Raw genomic sequence first — 23,849 nt, 5'->3', positions numbered from 1 at the left:
CGTTCTAATTCATTGACCAGCTTATCTACTATTACTAAAAATGACTGCGTGCGAAATACTTCTCATTCATTCAATATTTCATTTTTACCGTCCGGGTAGTTTTTTTGTCGTTTTGACCTGCCCATAGAATACTCATATTCTTCCTGTGGTAGTAAACTTTTGGCTTCTTCTTCAAACAAGTCAAATTGGTCTCGGAAACAGGAAACACTTCTGCTTAGCCCTTTTAAAATGTTTTCACCAAACAACAAATCCAGACCTGGCTTTTGAAGTATATTGGAAGCTTCCCCAAAAAGTCTAAGTTAAAATTTTGCTCCAAAAGGTAGCCATTACAAGAGTCTCCATTTTTATCATTTGTTTAGAAAGTCCCATGGCTTCTAACTTGATGTCTTTTTTTTCTGATGGATCATCCGACATCATTTTTAAGCAGCTGTTTCCTCCAACGAGTGGTACTTAACGACTTGACAGTAAGGTTTTTGTCAATATTATCTAAAAACAAATGCCATCGATGTGTGGAGGACTCAAAAAAAGCGTACAATTTTTGCAAAAAATTAAAAAACTTTGTAGCATCAAGGCAATCGTCAACAGCACATTCTCCAACTAAATTTAAAGAGTGTGCAAAACATGGCACGTAAAAAGCTACCTTTGTAATTTCTTTTATATATGCTTGAAGGCCTATACTGCCCCGACATATTACTAGCATTGTCTTATGACTGTCCACGACAAAATTTTAAATCCAGCGTATTTTTTGTCAAAAAATTTATAACAACCTCCGACAGGGATTTGCCAGTATGACTGAAAATAGGTACAAATCCTAAAAATCTCCCATATACTTGCCCACCCTTTTCACTAGAGCAAAAGCGGATAATTATCGATAACTGATCTACGTGCGATAAATCTGGAGTCGAATCCACTATTATTGAAAAATATTTTGATGCTATTATGTCTTCTATAATCTTTTTTAGTACTTTATCGGACATTATTTGGATAAACTCCTCGCAGATAGTCTTAGACAAATAAGAAACAGTGCCTTTACCTTTATTCCTATAATTCTTAATATGATTATCTATAAAAGGATCAAATTTGGCAATTAGTTCCAACATTCCCATGTAAAGACCATTAGACGGTGACCCAAAAATCTCATTGTCACCACGAAAAAGCAGACCCCTTTCTGCTAGAAATTTAATTACAACTACAATTCTTTTAAAAACATCAATCCAATAATTATTTTCTTTCTGAAAGGCTTCTGCAATAGTTTTGTCTAGTCGGGGACAAAGGTACTCTGAATGACGGGGCCCGGGGCTCCAGCCCCTTTAGACCCATGGGTAATCCAGGCCTGATCTGAAGGTACGTAATCGTCACCTGCATTGTCAGAACTGCAATTTGTGGGTTTAGAGAAATCACGACTGTTATCAGGCGGCCGTGTCTCTGTAACAAAGATTAAAGCTCAAAGCAAAAGAACATTTTAACTATTGCATAGATATCTATCTTCCAGAACCGGATCTGTGAATATGTCGGAATAACTGTTTTGCAGCACATCATCAGTTATTTGTGCGAAATCTTCATAATAAGACCCGGAACTATTTAAAAGCATTTCGTCGGTATCTAAAAAGTCATGAAAAATTTATTAAAGAGTTTATAGTGATTTTAATTATTTTCAAATATTTTTCTTAGATTGTTCCGATTTTTTTGCCGACAACTGTACTACTTACCAAGCGCAAGGACACTACTTTGTGGGTTTTCCACTATATTTATTCCTTCAACTTCCATGGGCGCATCTCTAATTAAATTTATGTTTCTTGCCAAATCCAGAATTTTCTTAGAACGACTCATTTTTTCCTAAAAAATAAAACTTAAAATTACTCCTAACTACACACGAAGGCTATGCCCATCACTAACGCAAAACCTCCTATCTACATCAAAAAATATTTTAATTACTTTTGTAATTAAATTTTCCTAATATTGAAAGGAAAAACTTACCTATACAACTAATACTTATATATACTATTATGTAACTATTATCACAAACTAGAAAAATTAAGCTCAAATCTGCCGACAACGAGTTTTTGTCGAAAGCGTGGATAAACACTGCAGTTAGGAGAAATTGCGTCCAAAAAACGTGCCAATTAATTAGGAGATATTGCCACAAGGCAATTTTACGCGCGAAAAAATTTTTGACAGTCGAGAGAAATTGTGAGTTCATGCGCAGTAACGTAAAGACTGTTGGGTTGCGGACGATATACCGGTTGGCTCAAGATAAATATTATTGGAAGATACCAGGGTGACAAAGAAAACAAAAACGTATTGGCCTTTACAACTTCAGCTTTGTAACTTCACTCCGCTCCCCCCCCCCACCCCAACAGGAGAGCTAACTTCACGCTATCCAAAGACGTAAGTTCAACAATGGCGGCCAATTGTTTATTAAAAGAATCAAACTTTTGTAGACTTTGTGGCGAGTTAAACGTAAATGGAATAGACCTGTATACCGCAAACGAAGACTCTGAATCCCTGTCCACATTAGTAAATAAATATTTACCTTTATGGGTAAGTTTTCGATTAGGTTATATTGAAAAAAATTGTTGCTTGATTACCTCACTCTTCTGATATTGAGCCAATCTCAGCTGATTTCTGTCATTTCACTTTAAAAAAAAATAAACAAATATAATATTTGTATACAATTTTTAATTATTACAATATAAACAACTAAAGACACTAAAATAGGTTGAGGATGGTGACCTGTTTCCAAGGACAATATGCCCTGCATGTCACATCCAATTAGAGTCCACAAAAATTTTTCTGGATCTGATTATCGAGGGCCAAGAAAAGTTAAGAGGATTACTTAAAGCAGAACAGGCATTGCTATCACGCGGAGAAAAAGAACGAAAGAAACTAGAAAAGGCTCTGCAAAATCTGAATGTCAATGCAAGTGTCGAAACTTACACCATTCATAGTGACGAAGACAGGGAGAAATATATAATTCAAAGTGAGTGATGCCTTTAGGTGCAATTCACTTTGAAGTACTCTTGATCCTTTTTTTTTAATAGTATACAGTGATGGTCCACTGTTTTTGCCTGATCATGAATTATCTCTGAAGACTGGCCCAAAGCCAGGGAAAAAGAAGGGTAGACCCTACAAAGGAACTGTTACCAAAGTGCCCTCAAAAGAAACAGGTAATTTTAATTAATTCTAAGGTAGTATAGAAGATTTTCTTTGAGAAATTTCACTTTGTATTATAAATTTATAATAAATGACTGTGGCATCCTTAAAGAAGTCTTAAAGGAGTCAACAGATTCTACAGACAATGGGTGCTTGGGACGTGGGAAAAGAAAAATTAAGGCCCCGACAAGGTTTGGTGATACTGTACAGGTAGAACGAATTTTGGAGCAATATTGTATTTTTTATTAATATACCACTATTTAGGGAACAGAGTTGGTAAATGTGTTAAAAAAAGAAGGAGTACTAACTGAGCATGACTTACAAGAGGATGAAGTTAAACAGGAGGTAGCAAGAGAAGGGTCTCAAACGGTTATAGGCATGGTTATCTCAACTAAAGGCAACGAACATGTTGAGCAGCCAGTGTATGCACCTATATCAAGAATAAAGATCAGAGGTATTTTATGTTACTTACTTTTGTAATTCTTGCTATTGAGTATTTTAAATCTTGTTACTTTTTATGGGGTTTATAAAATATTGCTTGTTAAATGCATAGTTTATTAAACAGTCCAAATCAAGCAAGAGGGCAATTTATTTGTAATAAAATAATGATGTATGGCATCCTATAAATAGTAATATTCTGTCAGATTACTCAAATTCTCTCCCTTGATGCTTATTCCATTTATACTAGAAATGAAATCTGAAATTTAAAGACATTAAATTTGAATACAGTGCTTTTTGACTGACATCCCCCTCTCCTAAGTAAATTTATAGTATGGACAAATTATATAACCTCACATTAAGCAATTCAATTTTTAGAAACTTAATGATTCACAGAAATATAACAAAGAACTTTTCTGTTGTAACAGCTTGACCCAGGGTGTCTTTTTGGAGCAGGAAGTCTTGATTTCTCCCACCACTTTGAACATACTATTATCATTTATAGTATGTTCAAAGTGGTAAAGATTTATCAAGATCTTGCAAAGACTTCTACTAGAAGACACTATATATTGAATCAGTGAGATCTCTTCTTAAATTCTCCAATATAAGTTGGTTAGGCCATTTACTGATCCATCTTTTGAACTTGAACCTGGATCTTATCTATTCTGAGACCATGTCCTATTAAAATTCTGATTATATTGTTAGAAATCCAGAGTATCTGTATCCTTTTTTCTTTACATGTATCCTCTTATACATCACAAGGTCAGGTGCTTGTCCATAGTCAGATATTCATAATAGTCCATGTCATTTGCAGAATAGCCTATTTACTAAATTGTCTTATTAACAAAATAGCTTCTACAGTGAATAGATTTGCAAAAGATCTTTATTTCTTCACCTTGCCTTAGATTAAGCTTATTAGTAGTAATAGTTTATTAGTATTACAGTACTCCTTGACATGTGCTTGAAATGTTTTATATGTTGACAAGCCACCAATCGTGATGGTAGAATTTTTCGATGTAAACAAAAAATCTGTATTGTTAAAGAACCGAAAACATCTCAAAAATACGGGTGTCGTGTTACAGGAGGATCTTACCAAAATAAGACAGATGTTACTTAAAAGTGCCGTGAATAAATTCTCAAAACAAAATGTGTGGTGTATACATGGGTATATCTATATTAAACATCGGGGCATTGTGCACAGAGTTCAGGACGAAGATGGCTTAAATTCCATTTAAACAAGGTACTCTTTAGTAAATCGTTATATCAATTACCATAGATTTATAGTAAGAATTTCTAGGGTGGTGGAATTCTTTTTATATTATATATTTTTTTCCCTTTGCTCTTGTTATTTTACCACTAATTTGCAATATGTATTATTGCCTAGGTTTAAACTTATTATTTATATATATATATATATACTTTTCTTATATGTGCAAATATGTTTATATGTTATACGTCTATTTATTTATAGGGTCAGAGGCACCTATGATAAACTTCTTTTTGTTTATTTTTTCTTAGATTTCATACTTGTGCCCATTTAACCTAATTTAGAAGTTTTTTTCCTTTTTTTATTTTAATTTGATTTGTTTTTCTTTTATTTTGTTATAATTTGTTGGTCTGCTGTGTATTTTTGGTAAACTGATATGGAAGCTAATACGGTTAAAAATGTTAATTTTGGGCATCTAAATGTCCGATCACTGTTTACAGGTTTTGATCATTTTGTAAATTTAATTACGTTAACCAATACTGACATTATGTGTATTTCTGAAAGCTGGCTGAGCGATTCTGAGGCTGATAATTTTCTGATCCCGAACTACAAATTATTTGTAAAGAATAGACGTGGTAGGGGTGGAGGCGTGGCTGTCTATGTACGACAGATTTTTGAAAGCTCTTTGGTTTTTGCTGACATTGACTTTTCTGATGATTTAGAGTGTTTATTTATTAAAGTAAATATAGGCAAAACAATTTTTCTTGTTGGAACAGTCTATAGACCACCAAGGTCAGATTTAGGGCGTTGTGTTGAATGTTTTGATGATATATTATCACATGCATGTCTACAGTATGAGAATATTATCATCCTGGGTGATGTTAATGTTAATCATTTTACAAATAATATTTTACTTGATTGTCTTACAGCTTATGATTTTACTCAGTTAATAAATGAGCCTACTCGTATTGCTGCTATGGCACAAACACTCATTGATGTTATCTATTTTAATAAACCCTCAAATGTTACAAGTACAGCAGTACTTAACGCTGATCTAATTAGTGACCATCAAGCTATATTCTGCAGTGTCGAGATTGCGGCACGGAGTAGGGAGATAAAAACGAAACTCTATCGTAATTTTAAACATTTTAATAAAAATTATTTTTATAAGGACCTGAATAAAATTGTGTGGGATAATGTGTACTATATCAATAATCTAGACGAAAAAATTCAGTATCTTACTAGTAATATTTGCTCATTATTTGATAGACATGCACCCTTTACGACGTCAAAAATTTCTAAGCCTTATACCCCGTGGATAACTGCAAATGTGCAGCTTTTTATAAAAGAAAAAAATAAGGCATTGTCAAGTTTTAAAAAATCTAAAAATTTGACTGATTGGGCATATTATAGACAGATGCGTAATCTTGTGGTGGGAATGATTAGACGAGAAAAAAGAAATTATCTGCAATTTCATCAGAACATCAGAGATAGTAAACAGTTATGGAGAGCTATTAATAATCTAAGTCTAAAAAATGTCTCTAATCGTTCTATTCCTTTAAATCTCCGAGATCCAAACAAAATTAATGACTATTTTGCTTCAATTTATAGCCCGTTAGGTAGTTGCCCCGAAGAAGTTGCTAATTTTCAGAACAAACAGTTCAAACATGATCTAAATTTTTCATTTCGATTAGCCAAAGTTGAGGAAATTTCTAAAATAGTCTTAAGCCTAAAATCAAATGCACACGGTTGTGATTCAATATCAGCGTTAATGTTGCAACACTGTATTCCAAAGCTATCTCCACATATTACGCATATTATAAACTGTTGCCTAGAAACTGGGTATTTTCCGGGTATGTGGAAAATTTCTCTCTTAACACCTTTGGCTAAAATTAATAATCCAACTAATTTCAGCGACCTTAGACCTATTTCAATTATCCCGGTCATCGCTAAAGTTTTGGAAAAGTTTATACAGCAGCAAATTTATGACTTTCTCACCTCCAATAATATTATTCCGCATAAGCAATCTGGGTTTAGAAAACAACATAGCACGACATCTGTCTTACTAAACGTTACCCAAGAGATAATTTCTGCAATGGATAAAGGAGACTCCACAGCACTTATAATGCTTGATTTTTCCAAGGCATTTGACACCTTGGATCATCATTTGCTTTTGGCAAAATTGGCTTATTATGGCTTTGATAATGTTTCCCAAATGTTTTTTAAATCCTACTTATCCAACAGAAGGCAAATGGTGGTCTTGGAAGATCAGACTTTTTCAAATATCAAATATATAACATCTGGAGTACCTCAGGGATCTGTTTTGGGACCTCTCTTATTTCTAATGTATGTTTCGGATTTGTTTAAAGTTGTAAAACACTGCCAGATCCAGGGGTTCGCGGATGATATGCAAATTTATCATTCTTTTAAAGCTGAATCTGTATTGGAGGCATCAAATAAAATAAACGACGATCTTTCTAGAATTTCCTTCTTTTCCTCTCAAAATAATTTAAAACTCAATCCTTCAAAGTGTTGTGTTATGTGCTTTACTTCTAAGAACAAAAAAAGAATAGCATTGGACGGTTTAAAGCTTTTTGTGGGAGGTAATCAGCTAAGTATGGTTAAATGTGCAAAAAATCTTGGATTGCTTCTGGATGATGAATTGCGCTTTAAGTTACACGTTTCTAATGTTATTAAAAAGTCATACTATTCTTTAAAGCCATTGTATGCAAACAGAAATATAATTAATTTTAAGGTAAGGAAAAAACTGTGTGAGTCTCTAGTATTACCTATTATGAATTACTGCAATATTGTTTATTATCCATGTTTAGACAAAATCACTGCGTACCGATTGCAAAAGCTGCAAAATCAATGCTGCAGATTTATTTATGGACTGAGAAAGTATGATAGAGTCTCTGCAAGGCTATGTGAACTTAGTTGGCTGCGCGTGGAAAATCTATTCTCTTTGCAATTGGCGGTTTTTGTGCATAGACTGCTAGCGTCGTCTACTCCTCCCTACCTCCGCAAAAAACTTACTTTTCGGAAAAATTTACATGATGCAAATCTGAGATTTATAAACAAGTTGTCAATTCCCAGATATCGAACAGCCTTCTTTCGTCGTAGTTTTCTGTATAATGCTGTGGCAATTTACAATGACCTTGTTCCGAATCCTATAAAAGAAATGTCAGTAGCGGGTTTCAAGAAAAAACTAAAGCTGCATTTTTTAACAAAACAGAATAGCTAAATTGTCAGTAGGTATTTCTTATTTTATAATTTTTTGATTTTTATGGACCAATGGGTGTATATCTGTTTATTTTTATATTAATATTAGTGTTACTATTACAAATGTTAATTTTTTTTCTTTCAGTTGTGCTATCTAAAATAATTTTGCTTACTTTTTTAAATAGGTTAAGTAGATTAGCCTTTGGCTAGACTTCGCCTATGTACACTATTGAAAAGTACAAATAAAGCCATTATTTATTTATTTATTTATTTTATTTATAAATAAAATAAAGCACGGAATGGGTCTGTTTCAGGTGACAGTACTTTTACTTCTGATACTGGCAAAGGAGAATTCAATGATAAAGCGACCCTCGATACACATAATGAAAACTTTATATTAGATGAAGACATAAAAACGCAAGAAGAGTCTACAAAAAATAAAGAACGAGAAAACTTGGAGGTCATACACTTTTTTTTTACAAAATATGTATTTTTTCTGAACTAAGTTAATATTTTCAGTCCGTCAATAATAATATGGCCGAAGTGGGAGATGAGGAGCAACCATATATCGAAGACGGAAAAAAACAGACCGTATGCGTCGAATGTCACAAAACGTTTAGTTGCAGACAGAATTTGGCAGTACACTATCGAGCCATTCACGAGGGTCGCAAACCGTTCGTTTGTGTGATTTGTCAAAAGTGAGTCAACAAATAAAGTCCATTATATATTATTTATACAAAGTGTTCCGTTGATTATGTTTCTAGGGTAGATAGAAAACGTCAAAAAAAATATCATAAAAATCAATTTTATTATATTAATAGATTGAAATTAACTCCACATAATACAACACTACATTCTTATGACCTATAGTTAGCAGCATAAATTCACCTACTCACCCTCTTGCAAAATACACCAATTCTCAACACTTTCTACAATTTTTTTAACCCCCATGATCTTTTGGTAAGTTTGTCCTTTTTACTAATGTTCCAATTGACAAAACTTTAAATATTGTTAAAAATAAATTAGAGAATGATAATAATTTGGCAGAATACACAGAACACTAAGCTTTAGTACAATTTTAAAAATTTTAACATATTGTGTAAAAACTACTTTATTCCAATATAATAATGAATTTTTTCAACAAAACTTGGTATGGCTATGGTCTCTCCTCTTTCACCAATTGTAAGTAATATATTTATAAAAAAAATGTTGAATCTGAAATTATTAATACAAAAATAACGAAATAGACCTTATAAATTACATTCCTCAACTCCAAAGAATCTACTATAAAATTTACTCTCGTAAAGGAGGCTGATGGTCAGCTTCCTTTGCTTGATATTTTAATTAAAAAAAGATTTACAAAATTTTGAATTTACCATCCAATAATGGTAAAGAGAGGAGTGCTAAAAACTTTATATGATTGTGCAAGCATTATTTGTAATAATCAACATTTAACGATTGAAAAGATTGTTATTGTTACAACAAATCTTATTTTACCAGTTATTATATTCCAGGTTTTTCTGAATCAAAAGAATTGCACATTACGATATTTATTAACAAAAACTAAACCTTTCAATAAAAATGAATTTAATAAAAATCTAATCTATAAAATGCCTTGAACTTAATGTACGGTTATTTTTTAATTTACCTGATTCGGCACTGGAGGTACTTGCATCTGCAATTAATCATTCTTTCAATAATGGCCAATTTCCCAATTGTCTTAAAGTAGTCAGAATCATGCCTTTGTTTAAGGGCGGGAGCTTCAGAATCACCCTCTTCTTACAGACCAATAGTATTGCTTTCCACCCTCTCAAAAATCGTCGATAAATTGGTTAAAAAGCGACTTATGTCATATTTAGCTGAAAAGCAAATTATAAGAGATCGGAGCAATTTGGGTTTCAAAATGCCAAGGGAACATCAGATGCAATCTTTTCATTCTTTGAGTCCTTATTTTTGAGCTTGAACAGTGGTGATATTGCTTGTGACTTGACCAAAGCATTTGACTGTGTTAGTCACGAAATACTGCTGTGAAAGCTTGAGCGGTATGGATTCAGAGGTCTGGCTCTTCAGTGGTTTGGGTCTTATTTGCATACTAGAATGCGGAGTGTTTCTGTGGATGGTGCCCTTTCAAGGGAGCACCTTGTGACTCATGGTGTTCCTCAGGGTTCAGTTCTTGGGCCACTTCTATTCCTCATTTATATTAATGACATCTTAGTGAGTATTAGAGTCTTGCAAACAGCTATTTATCACTCATAAAATCCTAACCCTTCCTGCCTTATTTATATTGGAATCTGTTTGCCTCGTTCATAAGAAATTTAGAAATGTGAACACAACTAATAGGCATGAATATAGCAGTCGATGAGCTAATGATGTGCTCTTGCCTATGCCTACAAGTTCACTGATCAAAAGAACTTTTATATTTGATGGTAAAAAACTCTTTAATCATCTTCATGCAGATTTGTATGTATTTTTATAGGTCGCTGGAAACTTTTTAGAAAACGTGTTAAAAAACTCTTAGTTGCAAAGGGCTATTATGCAATAACTGAATTTTTGTCATATAGATTTTAGTCATTTTTACCTTTTTCTTGCAGGACTTTAGGTATATTCTTTATATTTTTTACACCATATCATTTCGCCTAATTTATTTCTGTGATTCATTTTTTTTTTACATTTTTTAATAAAATTGTATATTTCGGCAGTGAATAATATTTGTTTGTGTTATACATATTGATACTCTAGGAACCAATTTCAAAATTACCTAAATTAAAGGAAAGTGCATTTATAATGTTAAATGAAGATAAATGCCAATTATATTTTATTCATATATCTTCTATCATTAAATTACATTAAGATCAAACCCCTTCAATTTTAAAAGACGTAACCTTTGAGTTATTTGTTATCGTTCAAAACAGTTTGTCAAACTATCGAATAAAAAAAAAGTAATATAACTAATCTGGAATTATAATAAAATTAAATTAATTTTATTTATCTTGATAACGGTAGTAGATATAACTACCGAAACGTTGGTTCAAATTAAGTATTTTTATTAAATAAGTAGGTTTTCTCATCGTTTTTAAATTCAATATTCATAATAAAGTTAGTTAGGATATTGAAAAGAAGAAACGAGCTCAGAGATCAATAGATTAAACCTCAGCTCTTAGGCATAAAAAAATATAAGAAAATCTCATCCATTTTTCACAAAGAGACCGACGTATACAACAGACGAAAAACAATGAAAAACACAAAGTCACGGTCTCACAACATTTACTTAAAGCTACACGTGTTTCGCTCTATTCAGAGCATCATCAGGCCTAAAGCAATAATAATTAGTCTTGAAAGAAAAAAAGAGGACATTAAAAAGACTAAAACCTTAAAAAGCCACTAACGTTGGCAAAACAGTAAATAAACATACATTTAAGGTTAGAATGACTATACAGTTATTTAGAACCAAAAAATAAAAAATAAAAAATTGTAAAATATCACACCTATTGGGAATCGAACCCGCGACAACAAGCTTACAAGCCAGAGACTATAACCTAAGATAAATAAAAAAATATATTATACCTCAAGTAAATTAATATATATAAAACTTCTTAAAATTGAATTAAATATAACGAAGTGTGAAATAGTATTTTCTAAATTGATTTTTACTATAAATGACCGTAATACCCAACCAAATATGAATCCGTCAGAACAATACAGATTTTACTTAAATCAAAGATATGGGCCTAATTGTTTCCTATCTATCCTACAAGTTTGTAATATGATTAACGGAACACCCTGTATAAAGGGTGTATTACATATTTTTCCTTGGAATCTACAGGGTATTGAACAAAAGGGTTTTTTTTCAGAGGCTTTTCATATGCAATCAGCCTAAAGAGCCATATGGTGTCACACAAAACGGAAGTGGAAAATATCTTCCCGGACGTTATGTATTCTTGCGACCCGTGCCAAAAAGTGTTTAACCACAAAAGTGCCCTGGAATACCATCGGCAGGTTGTACATGGAAATATGAGGTTTTTTTCTGAAAATAGACACACGAGATATTTATATATCTAATCTTGTTTTTTTTCAGATATTTTTGTAATAAATGTAACCGCGTTTTCAAACATAAACAAATTCTTTTACGTCACCAGGTGGTTCACACCGAAGAGCGACATTACGATTGCGAACAGTGCGGGAGCAAATTTAAAACGAAAGCCAACTTGTCCAGTCACGTGAAAATTCATAAGGGCGCTAGGACGTTTGTTTGCTCGTTTTGTGGCAAAAGCTTTCACCATAAATCTTCTTTGACCGTTCATATCAGGTACGTAATTTTCAGTTTCTTTAAGATAAAAACATTAATAAATAATAAGGAGATTGCAGATGAATTTGGTAGATTGTACATGTAAAGGATAACCTACAGATTTATTTCGATGCTCATCAATCCCCTAATCAAGTATGTCCCTAACTCCATGCTTTTTATGCCTACTACTACTTCTCTAGAAATCGCCAATATTATAAAATCTCTACCCAACAAAAAGTCCACTGGACCTGACAGCGTTCCAGTGTCTCTTTTTAAAGCATGTGTTGATGAACTTTCAACAATACTGTCTATAATTATTAATATCTCCAGTTGAAACCAATTAAAAAGGTTAGTAGTCGTTCCAATCGTTAAAAAGGGCGAACAAAGCAACATAAAAATTATAGACCTATTTCTCTTCTCAGTGTGTTCTCAAAAATGTTTGAAAAAGTGACTCGTGATAGAACGACTGATTTTCTAAATGCGAATAGCGTTTTTTGCTCTAACCAAAAGGCTTATCCACAGAGAGTGTAGGAGTAGAACTAACACAGCACATTTTTGATTGCATTGACAGAAATGAACATTTAGTTGTATTGCCATTTGATATCTCGCGAGCGTTTGATTCAGTGGACCCAGCATTTGTGTGAGAGAAGAGTGGGGATTAGAGGGAATATTAATTGAATGTTTCGGTCATTTTTTGACCGATAGGCAGTCTAATGTAAAAATAGGAAATGAACAATCTGCAGATTTTGTGATAAACCTGGGTACACCGCAGTTTTTATAAATGACTTAGCAGAATTTATTAAGAGTGTGAAGATCTTCCGGATTCGGTAAACTTACAAGGCAAAATCCAGTCATATCTAACTAAAATTAATAATTGGTGTAAATCGAATAAACTAATGCTAAATCATGCGAAAACTGATATGGTTGAAATATATAGTAAATATAATAAATGCAAATAAATTTGTTTTTAGTCTTGAAGGCAACATTCTGTCGGGTTCAGAATCGCCTAGGCATAATGATTGACAAACACTTGGACTGGTCGGAAGATATTAATATTGTATCTAAAAAATTAAATAAAAGTGTCTATCTTATAACTCAACTTAAAAATTCACTTGATATCAAAGAACTGATGAATGTGTACCTATAGCTCTGTTTACAGTGTGTTGGGTTGCTGCATAGTATTATGGGGTAGGGCCATGGATATAGAGAGAGTGTTTGTGATTCAAAAACGTATAATTCGGATTTTATTTAACATACTATTCAGACAGTCTTGTCGAAGAATCTTTGGGGAGAAAAAGATTTTAACAGTGGCGGGTATTTATATTTTAAAGGTTCTTCAAATTATATTTAAAAATAAAAGTAAATTGACTACATTGGGTGATCAGACACAATACTCGTGGTAAAAACAATTTACTTCTCACGCAAAGCATACTCACCAATTTTATAAAAAAATCTCCTTTGTATTCTGGAAGCCATCTTTTTAATTTATTACCTACAGAAGTAAAATTGGCAAAATCGCTAGTAAATTTTAAAACTAAAGTTAAAACACTGCTCTTCAGCGATGTTTCTTATACGGTTGGAGAGATTGAAACCTTCTTAAAATGTTATAAATATTAGAGTGTATACTGCATACCAAATATGTGTTAACTTGTGTAATTTTATCAGTGTTAGAACTTTTTAATGTTTATTGTTTTATATATTATTTTCTTTTTATTATATGTATGTTCATATATTTTGTAAAAATTCCTGAATGAGGAACACCCATAAATTTACCATATATATTGCTTTGTATAACAATCGTGACGTGTCTATGCTATGTCTCTAGCATCTAAGACAATAAATGATTTTTGACTTTGACTTTTTCTTAAATCGCAACTTCCCGAACGTTTTTTCTCGAGTCACTGTTATTCCGAACAGAATTTTTCCTGAGGCATCATTTTCCTGAAAAGAATTTCACCCGGAATTTTCAGTTACTCGAGGAGGGGTCAATTGAAATAGGCGTTTTTATTTAAATAAAAATCGTAAGATGTAAGTACTGAATAATCTAACAACCGTTGATTGAATATTTGGGAAGATATGGTGTCATTTAGGTGATCAAGTGATATATTTAGGGGTGCTGAAATCTCTTACAATTTAAATTTTATAAACAAATAATTAATTCAATGGGTAACTGAAAATACTTCGGTCATCCTCCACTAAGTTTTGTTAAAAAAATATTAATTCGACCTGTTTCGGACATATAACATGTCCCTCACCAGGGATAACAAATCAAGGATCCAGTGCCTCAGAAAAGATTAAAACGAATTAAGATACATGAGAATGGGACCAAACATGGATTTACAAAAACTTTAAAATTACTTCATTACGACTACGACCAAAAAAAAATTAATTATTGTATAATTTATGGAAAACCTTAACAAACACTAAAAGCATGTCATAGTAATGACGTATAAAGTAAACGAGAATTAAAGGAAAGAAGAAAAAACAACAAAAAACAGGATATAAAATAAAACTGCCTCTTTTTTTATATTACAGCTAGTTAAATGTAGTCACTTTTATAAGTGTCATCTTCGATCGGGTTGGAAAATGAATTATCAGGAAAATGGTTATACGGATCGTAATAATTATTATCGCCATAATAATATTGATCATTCTGATAAGGGTTATAATAGTCGAAGTAGGTATTATCGGAATCGAGATTATAGTCAATACTTTCTAGAGAAATTTGATGGGCATATAGTTCTGAAACGCGGGGCCTTTTGTTTCTAGGAACAAAGGTATGTCGACTATTTCCTGAACTTGTGTCCATTGGTTCGACTTGATTTCGACGAATGACTGAACTGGGTAAACTATTATTTGGGTTGAAATTAGGGGGTCTTAGATTCAATTGAGGTCTATTAAAGGTGTTATTTGAAAAATTGGGTCTAACAAAATTATGAAAACTTGTATTTGGAATATTTGGCCTAGAAATCGATATGGGATTTGGATTAGAATTTTGAAAGTTTGTTGGTCCTATAGGTTTTTGAAATTGGGGTCTGGCGTAATTAAAAGTGTTTGGTATAAATGATGGAAAATTGCTGGGGGTTGGTGGTAATGGGGATCTTGGTTGGGGTTTTGATTGTTTGTAATGAGTGCGAAATGGTGATGGGTAGGTTTGTAAGTTATAATTTTTTCCTTGACTAAAGTATATAAAGTTTTCTTCTTCGACTACTAACGATAAAGCTTTTTCAATATTTTCTGGCTGACGTAATCTAACAACTAACTGAATTTGAGGGGGCAAGTTACTAATAAAAGTTTTCACAGCAAATTCTTCATAGTGTTGAATTTTAATTTTCCTTTCATTATCATTAGCAACAGAGGTGTTTAATTTTGAAAATAAATTACTTCTGGCATCCTGCACTCGCATGCCAAATTGTGTAGGACTTTCGAACCTTTGAATTTTTAGAGAAATTAAATCTTGGATAAGACATTCGATGCTTCTTTGATCTGAAAAGGCTACTATTAGGGCGTCTTTAATTACGGCCCAATTATTTAAATCTGAGTTGGAGCAAATTATATCAGCGGCTCGACCTTTAAGTTTCATTAAAATGGTATCTATTAGGCAAATATTTATGGGATTAGCTATATTTGTTGTATCTTGGAAGTTACTTAAAAAGTGTTCACAAGCTGTGAGAAACCTATTTAATTGCCTAGGGTTGCCATCATATGGAGGTATGTTATCAGCTTGGTACCTTAAGAGACCAATATCTTTATTGTTAGACTGCATGTCTGATTGATTTGTGAGTTGAGAACCTTCTTGAGTGGATAAACTTAAAAATGATTGAGCTAAATTTTCAATTTCTTCAGCCAAAGAGTTTGGCATTAAAGTTTATTGTTATGATAAAAAAGGAATAATACTAAAATATGCAGAAACTAAAGAAATATTAAAGAAAAATTAGCAAAAGAGAAAAAAAAATTACCTATAATAATATGTCAAAATATTTTACTAAATATTATACGTCTATGGTAAAAATAAAGGAAAAATGGAAAAATAGGAAAAAGTTGCTTACGCCAAAACTGCGAAAATTTCCATTGGTTTCATTCTTGCCTTAAGCCTAGTGGTCCTAAAGGAATCGATGCTAGTATTCCCAGGAAAATGCTCTCGGTGTTGTTGACTTCCTTGGTGGGTGCAACTTCCTGACGATGTGTGTTCTGAAGGCTGCTTTCAAGGGTAAGTTCTTCGTGCTTGAACTGTCAAAACAGATCGGTTTTGGCGATTTTTGTCCGACCGTAACACGAAACTTCCGACTGCGCCAGTTAAATGTAGTCAACACGAAAATAACTTTTTTAAAAAATTATTTATTCGAGAGCGGAATTTACAACTTAAAATCTAACTTAATTTGAACAGTAACTTAATAGTAATGTAATTAGTTTTTAATGGCAAGGCAATATATATATTTATAGTGTTGGTTTGCTTAGTAATCAAATAAGTAAATCAATAGGTAATTGGTTAGCTGAATAGGCAGATTGGTAGCGTGTAACTAGCTTAAACCACGTCCTGATGCTCAAGTAATTTCCCAATTTCTTTGTCTTCCAAGAGCCCCAAGACAATATTACAAATCCGTAATATATTATTTATATAAAATAAATCTTTATTAGTTATTCTAGTCTTTGGTACCTTAGAAAGAATATACTTAATTAATTCACATTTCTTTTATTTAATACTGTTCACAACAAAGCATACGAACAGTACCGCCTGATTCTGCCCTGTAATATTCATTGTTTGCTTTAGGGTATATTACAATTACCTTGAAAAAATTACAAAATATCTAATTATTCGTTTTCATTAATAAACAAATAATAAATATCATAATCCCCTTTTCACGTTTTTCTATCTGGAACAGCTCTGTTTGGATATAATCGTCCATAAACGTAATATTTTGCATTTCTCTTCATCTGTATAACGAGTGTAATAAAAACTAATTGAAATTAATTTCATATTATTGCTCTTTCTGTCAATGTTTTTTAGGAACAAAACAATATGCAGACCTGACCATATTATGCACGTCTATATTGAAAGTCAGGCAACCAGATCATGATCATTTTTTAAACTAATTAAACGAACGACACTGCTCTGTGAAGGCTAAAATATCTAAAAGAAAAATTTAAACAAAAAGCCTCTATTAATAAGTTAAATAGAATTCATATTATTTATTACTATATCTTTTATGAAAATTCCATAATAAATAAACCTGCATTTAGTGTACAAAAAATATGAGAATAACTAACTGTCCAAGATAAGGGTACCACATTTCATAAAATTATTATTTGATATAAATATCAAATTTCATAAAATTATTTTTACAGATTCGTTTATTTTTTGGCAATCCACCATCAAAAAAATATCTGTATTTGATTTGGACACTGGGGACTTAAATTATAATAAAAATAAATTTATATTCTTGTTTTAATGTTTCTTTTTATTATGACGTCCCCTATAAACAGACCCAATTTTGATTTGTTGCTGGCATAACTGTGTATACAATGAAATAGTATTTAATAGAAATTATACTGAAATCCAGCGTGGAAAGTCACGTAATAGTTGTTTATAAAGTGTGCTGATAAGAAAGTAAAGGGTCATCCTTATATTTTCCCAACCCCTTTAACTTTTTTGGTTTTTGGAACCTGTATAGTGTCAGAGCAGTGCCGAAATGCACATTATTGGTGTAGATCTTCTATACACTGTCTCAATATACTTTTTTAAAATTGAAGCTAAATTTTAATTTAATGTTTGGTCAATTAACAAGGCGAGAACACAGAGAAGTGGTTAAAATTTACAGTAACCTATGAGTAATAAATGGACCAAAATGTTCAATTTACTGATAGTTGGGTCCTATTGAAAAGGTAATTGTTTTAGAGGCCACGAGGGTGAAAAACCCTATAAATGTAACCAATGCGACAAAACCTTCTCCCAAAAAGGAAACTGCAGAGAACATCAACGGATCCACACCGGCGAGAAGCCTTTTAAATGTGCCGAATGCGACGCGGCTTTCACCACTTCCTCCCAATATCGACTGCATAAGAGAATACATAGCGGTACTTTCATCGAATAAATGAATTACTCCTCGGATTAGTGACGTTATTGTTGATTTTAGGGCTATTGCCTTTCGGTTGCAAACATTGCCAGAGACGATTCCGGCACCGAAAAACCTACGAGACCCACGTGAGGAGACACATGGGAGAAAAACCGTTTCAATGTAATTTTTGTGTCGCGTCCTTTCCGGATCAGTGGGGTCGGACCAGGCACGAGAGGAGCCATTTGGGCGAAAAACGATATCAGTGCGATATATGTGAGAAGTATGACTGAATCAATTGACTATTTTCATATATATTTTTCATGCTTTAATTATTTTTAGACGTTTTACGTCAAAGCCTAGCTTAGTAGCGCACAAAAGACGACACATGGAGAAATTAAATAAGCCAGTTCAAATATCTAAGGGAGATAATTGTGAATATATTTTACCTTCGATTACTGAACAACGTACCGAGCAAGAGGGAGAGATTCAGGCTTCTGAGGAAATCGTAAGTTAATTCTGCATTATTATGTTGATATATAGTAAGCATAAAGAAGTATTTTGGGGTCCTAAGGTGCACTAGCTTAATGAAACATTCCTGTATACCACAAAATATGCCCAATAATTATCTGCAAAGGAACGGTTTACAGTTTGACAGATGTTAACCTTAATGTATGCTTATTCTAACCTCTTTAGAGGGTAACTTCCCTCATTTCTTATAAGACTAATCTATAACTACGTTATGTTAAAATTGGTATACACAATATTGCAATACTTATAATGTACAGGCCCCCTAAATCGAAAGCGTTTGAAATTATAAATTTCCTGGAAGAAGTTGTTCCACATCTTTTAGTGACCTATGATTATTCAGTAATTCTCTGAGATCTAAATATTGATATGTTAAAACCTAATTCATTATATTTTATGCTTTACTCTTTTGGGTACGTACAATTAATAAATGAACCAACTCGTATAACAAATATTACTGCAACATGCTTAGATCCCATTTTTATCAATACTAAAGATATTTGTCATAAAAGTGGCACCGTTGTTTCGGGTTTAAGTGATCACAATCAAATACCTTTTTGCACTTTAAAATTAGTAGTTAAAAGACAAAAATCCGCAATTTTAAATAGTTCAATGAGATATATTTTAGGATCGATTTATCATATATTTACTGGGATAATATTTATTAACTTGAGGACATAAATAAAAAAGTACAATATTTAGAACAAAATATTAATTGTTTATTTAATATTCATGCACCCTACAGAACTATAAGAGTCAGTAAAAAGCCAGCTCCCTGGATGACAGACAGACACCTTAAGACTTATTTTAAAGGAACGTGATAAGGCTTTGACTAAATACAAAAAGCACAAGTGTTTAGAAAATTAAATAATAACGAGCTGCCGTTTAATATTTCTGATACAAATCAAATAAATGATTTTTTTGAGAGCGTCTTTAATAAATCTGATAAATGTGTAAACAAAATTAACTTCTACTCCAGTTATAAATTTACCGAGGACAATTTTCATTTTTCTTTAGTAGATCAAAATACTGTCGAAAAAACTATAAAAAATATTAGGTCCAATGCCTCTGGTGTGGATAACATAACTCGACGTATGTTACACTTATGTCTCCCTGATATACTGGATCATGTCACTCATATTATAAATTGTTGCTTGGAGGTAGGATATTTTCCCAGGGCCTGACGTGAGTCAGTGGTATGTCCGATTCCCAAATCCTCCAATCCTGAAAGTGTTCAAGATTTGCGTCCGATAAGTTTGCTTCCCGTAATCTCCAAAGTTCTCGAAAGAATAGTCTATATGCAGCTGTCATCATTTTTAATGTCAAATAATATCCTCCCTTCCCATCAATCTGGTTGTAGGAAAGATCATAGTACGGCTACTTCACTTCTAAACGTCACCGATAATGTCATGCGAGCTCTTGACAAAAAGATTTCAGCCATTATGATAGCTCTTGATTTCTCGAAAGCATTTGATGTCATCGATCATGATTTGCTTGTAGCGAAATTGAAATATTATGGCTGTAGTGAGGTTGTTTTGTCCTTTTTTAAAACTTACTTGTGGCGTAGAACCCAGAAAGTGAGGGTGAATAATGAATATTCTGCTTCGAAAAATATTATTTCTGCTGATACTATTAACGCTGATCTGAACGTAATAAATCAATTTTCCAAAGAGCATAACCTTGTCATTAATCCTAATAAAACAAAAATGGTTTTGTTTTCAAACTGAGGATCACATAAAAATATAATGGAAACTGTTCACATTTAATTGGATAACGAAACTATTTTGTTCTCTGATACTGTGAAAGTTAAAGGACTGTTTAAGGAACATGTTAATACTCTTCTGCAGAGGTGTTATTTACGCATGCGTATGCTTTATGCCAATAAATACATTTTAAATTTTAAAACTAGGAAAAAACTCGTAGTGGCTCTTGTTTTATCTATTTTAAATTACTGCCTTATAGTTTATTATCCTTGCTTAGACCAAATAAATCATTACCGCCTGCAACGCGTGCAGAATACTTGCTGTAGATTTATTTTTAACCTCGGAAAGTTTGATCATGTATCAGACTCTATATTTCAGTTGAGGTGGTTAACGCTACCTTACCTATTCAAATTCTTCACTTCTACTTTTCTTTATCAATTATATGAATATCTTTTTGAAAAGTTTATACTAAGAAACCAGGTTCACACGGCTCCGTTCGAGCGATCTTTTACTTATAATACGTTAAGTTCTTTAATACTTATGTCTAGTGTTCTAGTAGATAAATACTTTATATATACTTGTTTCTTTTTTTGTTTTTTTTTCTCGTTTTCTCAATTTAAAATGTGAATTTTAGGAGGATTAAGAGTTAAAGAGTAGCTCTAAGCTAATTTTCGCCTTCTTTGGCAATGTAGTATTAAGTAATATATATAAGATTAATATTGCTTTTTTTTAATAAAGACAAATTATTATTGTTATTATTATTATTATTATTATTATTATTATTATTATTATTATTAACTACAGGTTAACAAATTATACTTTAACCTATACAAAACTAAAGATATACAGGGTTATTCGTGACATAGGACACGAAATATTTTGGCTTAACTACAGGATAAAAAATATGTAAAAAATTGGGAATATCGGAGGCGCTCCAAAAGTAGAGGGTTTCAAAGTGCAGAAACATATCAAAATGTAAACATATATAAACATGTGTTTTTTAATGGAACACCCTGTACATTTAATTTTTGAATTCTATATCGTAAATAAAAGTTTTGGTCTTAGGTTTATTCAGCCTAAACATTAAATTTTTCGAAATATTTTGTGTTTTGTGACAAAACTGAGACAAGTTCCATGATAAATTCCTTAATATGTGTTTTCTCTTTTTTCACCATATTTTTACTGAGAAACACTAAATTATTGAATTTTACATTTCATTTGTAAAAAAGGTACTATTTTATACAGGACGTTCAAAAATAAGGTTATTCCACAAATGTTGTCAAGAGTCGCTGTAAATTTTTAAAAGAGTTGATGTTTACAGTTCATCATTTTGGGCATATTTTGTAATTATGTTATTGTTATTTTTTATTTTTCTTAAGGATAATGTATTATAATGATCAGTTTGATTACCTTGAACTTGATTACCTGCCATAAATTAGTTTCTTTTACATACAAAAAATGATCAAAACAATTACAAGAAAATAATATACATGTCAATTTTTTATATCGCTTACTATGAAATATTATGCTTTAATTTTTTAATAATCAGCATTTTAAATAATGTAAAATGAGAAGGTTTAGGTATAGGAAGACCTTATTATTCATTGTCACATTTATTGGTGATATAAACTACGGGGTCATTTAATTCAAGCAACTTTCCAAGCAACACATCGTATATTATTATCATTAAATATATTTTTATTCAACGATTTTTTAGTAAATTTTTGGTTTTAGTATATTTATTAACCGCATATCAACAATACATTCATTAAACTGGAGAAAATACGTATACTTTTTTTTTTGCAGAAAATAATTGCCTGAGAAAAAATGCCTTTTAAGAAAATTGTAAGTGATGAAAAATCTATAGTTTTTGTATCTATACTTTTCTCCCATAACCTTAATAAAATTTATTTTAGAAAAATGCAGTGTTGTACTTTTTTTAGATAAATAATATTTACAATAAACCCCTTATGGACGCCATTAGTCAATTTTTTTCCTTGGACGTCGAAAAATACGCCCTGATGCATGAAACACATGTGCAATGAAAAAAAAATCTCCATTTATTATCAATAGCAATTTGAACAAAAAATAATTGAAATATTTTTCAGGCGGATAGTACAGTCAATAGTACACCGATGCAAATTCAAAATATGCTAGAAGAGGGTCGTACCATAAATATTACAACGCCAGAGGGCGAGGCGATATCCCTGGTGGCCTCTGGTGATGACAAGTTTCAAGGATTTTTACCAGACGGCACTCTGGTTAGTTTCGATATCGTAGCGGAACAGAGCGACGTTCAAATGCAAGGAAACGAAACGTCAGAGGTGAGGGTCATAATATAAGAACGAAAGATTTGTGACTAATTGTTGGACTTACAAGTAGGCTAATTAATATTCGTTATGTTTCTTTAGGTGGCTGCAGTATCTGAAGTAAATTTGCTGAATTCGCCCCAAATTCATTTTTTGCAAGAAGACGTTATTGCCACCGCAGAAAATAATTTAAATAGCGAAACCAAAGTTTTGTTTATAGAGAACTTTGACGAAACCGCGTTCCTTGCTACTGGTTAAGTTGTTGTACCGTCACTTTTGTATTTCTTTTTTAATGTTCCTGTCTTTTTATGTAGCCTTTATTAAATAAGCCTAAGTTTTCTAACTGTGTTTCATTTTGGCACTAGAATTTTTTTGTTGGAAGTAGTAGATTTGGGTTTTACTAGAAATGTCTTGTTGTAAGCTGCATTTGCTGAAGTTGGTGAAGGAAGGAAAGGATTTTGTTTTCTGTGATGTAGGTTATGGGATAAAAGAAACGTACCACCGAGAAAATCAAACGTTCAATCCTCCGCTGGACCTATTTTAATTATAACCGACGTGTGCACGTTTTCAAAACTGCAGTAATCTTGAATAGGTACCAGAAATGATTTTACTGGGCCACGATTTATATTGTCATCACCTAACAAATACACTTTGAAATATCCAAAAAACGATGCAGTCAAGGTCGACATGATGTCTAAAACTTGTGCAAACTTGTCAAAAAGTTAACAGGTGAACTGCCAAAATAATGACCCAATATTAATAACTTGCGAAAAAACGTGAATCAGTGTGATTTAATATTTATTAAGAGTATTAATCACTAAGGTAAGATTTTATCGCAAAACGTCTTTTCCGAACTAATATAGACTGTAATTTAGCTACTGGTGCCATTTTTTTCTGGATTAAGAAGAGCGTTTGAAAAAATCAATAGATTAATTAAAAAAATAAAAAAGT

General features: G+C 32.1%; 1 protein-coding gene across 1 annotated transcript; it reads left to right on the top strand.

The window, feature by feature from the left end:
* Nucleotides 1-2,283: 2,283 nt before the first annotated feature.
* LOC126745717 (zinc finger protein 883-like) lies at nt 2,284-23,241 on the top strand. Its single transcript, XM_050453698.1, has 15 exons — nt 2,284-2,388; nt 2,442-2,541; nt 2,719-2,980; nt 3,042-3,167; nt 3,266-3,363; nt 3,418-3,607; nt 8,335-8,480; nt 8,540-8,718; nt 11,872-12,036; nt 12,096-12,326; nt 18,202-18,380; nt 18,440-18,641; nt 18,701-18,866; nt 22,698-22,913; nt 23,001-23,241. Exons 6-15 carry the CDS (start codon nt 3,532-3,534, stop codon nt 23,154-23,156), a joined length of 1,716 nt encoding a protein of 571 aa, XP_050309655.1. The 5' UTR covers nt 2,284-2,388; nt 2,442-2,541; nt 2,719-2,980; nt 3,042-3,167; nt 3,266-3,363; nt 3,418-3,531; the 3' UTR covers nt 23,157-23,241.
* Nucleotides 23,242-23,849: the final 608 nt, after the last annotated feature.

This window comes from Anthonomus grandis, chromosome 16 (assembly GCF_022605725.1).
Source record: "Anthonomus grandis grandis chromosome 16, icAntGran1.3, whole genome shotgun sequence".
Lineage (NCBI taxonomy): Eukaryota > Metazoa > Arthropoda > Insecta > Coleoptera > Curculionidae > Anthonomus > Anthonomus grandis.
The sequence above is the reverse complement of the archived record's forward strand: the minus strand, read 5'-3'. Positions and strand labels throughout refer to the sequence as shown.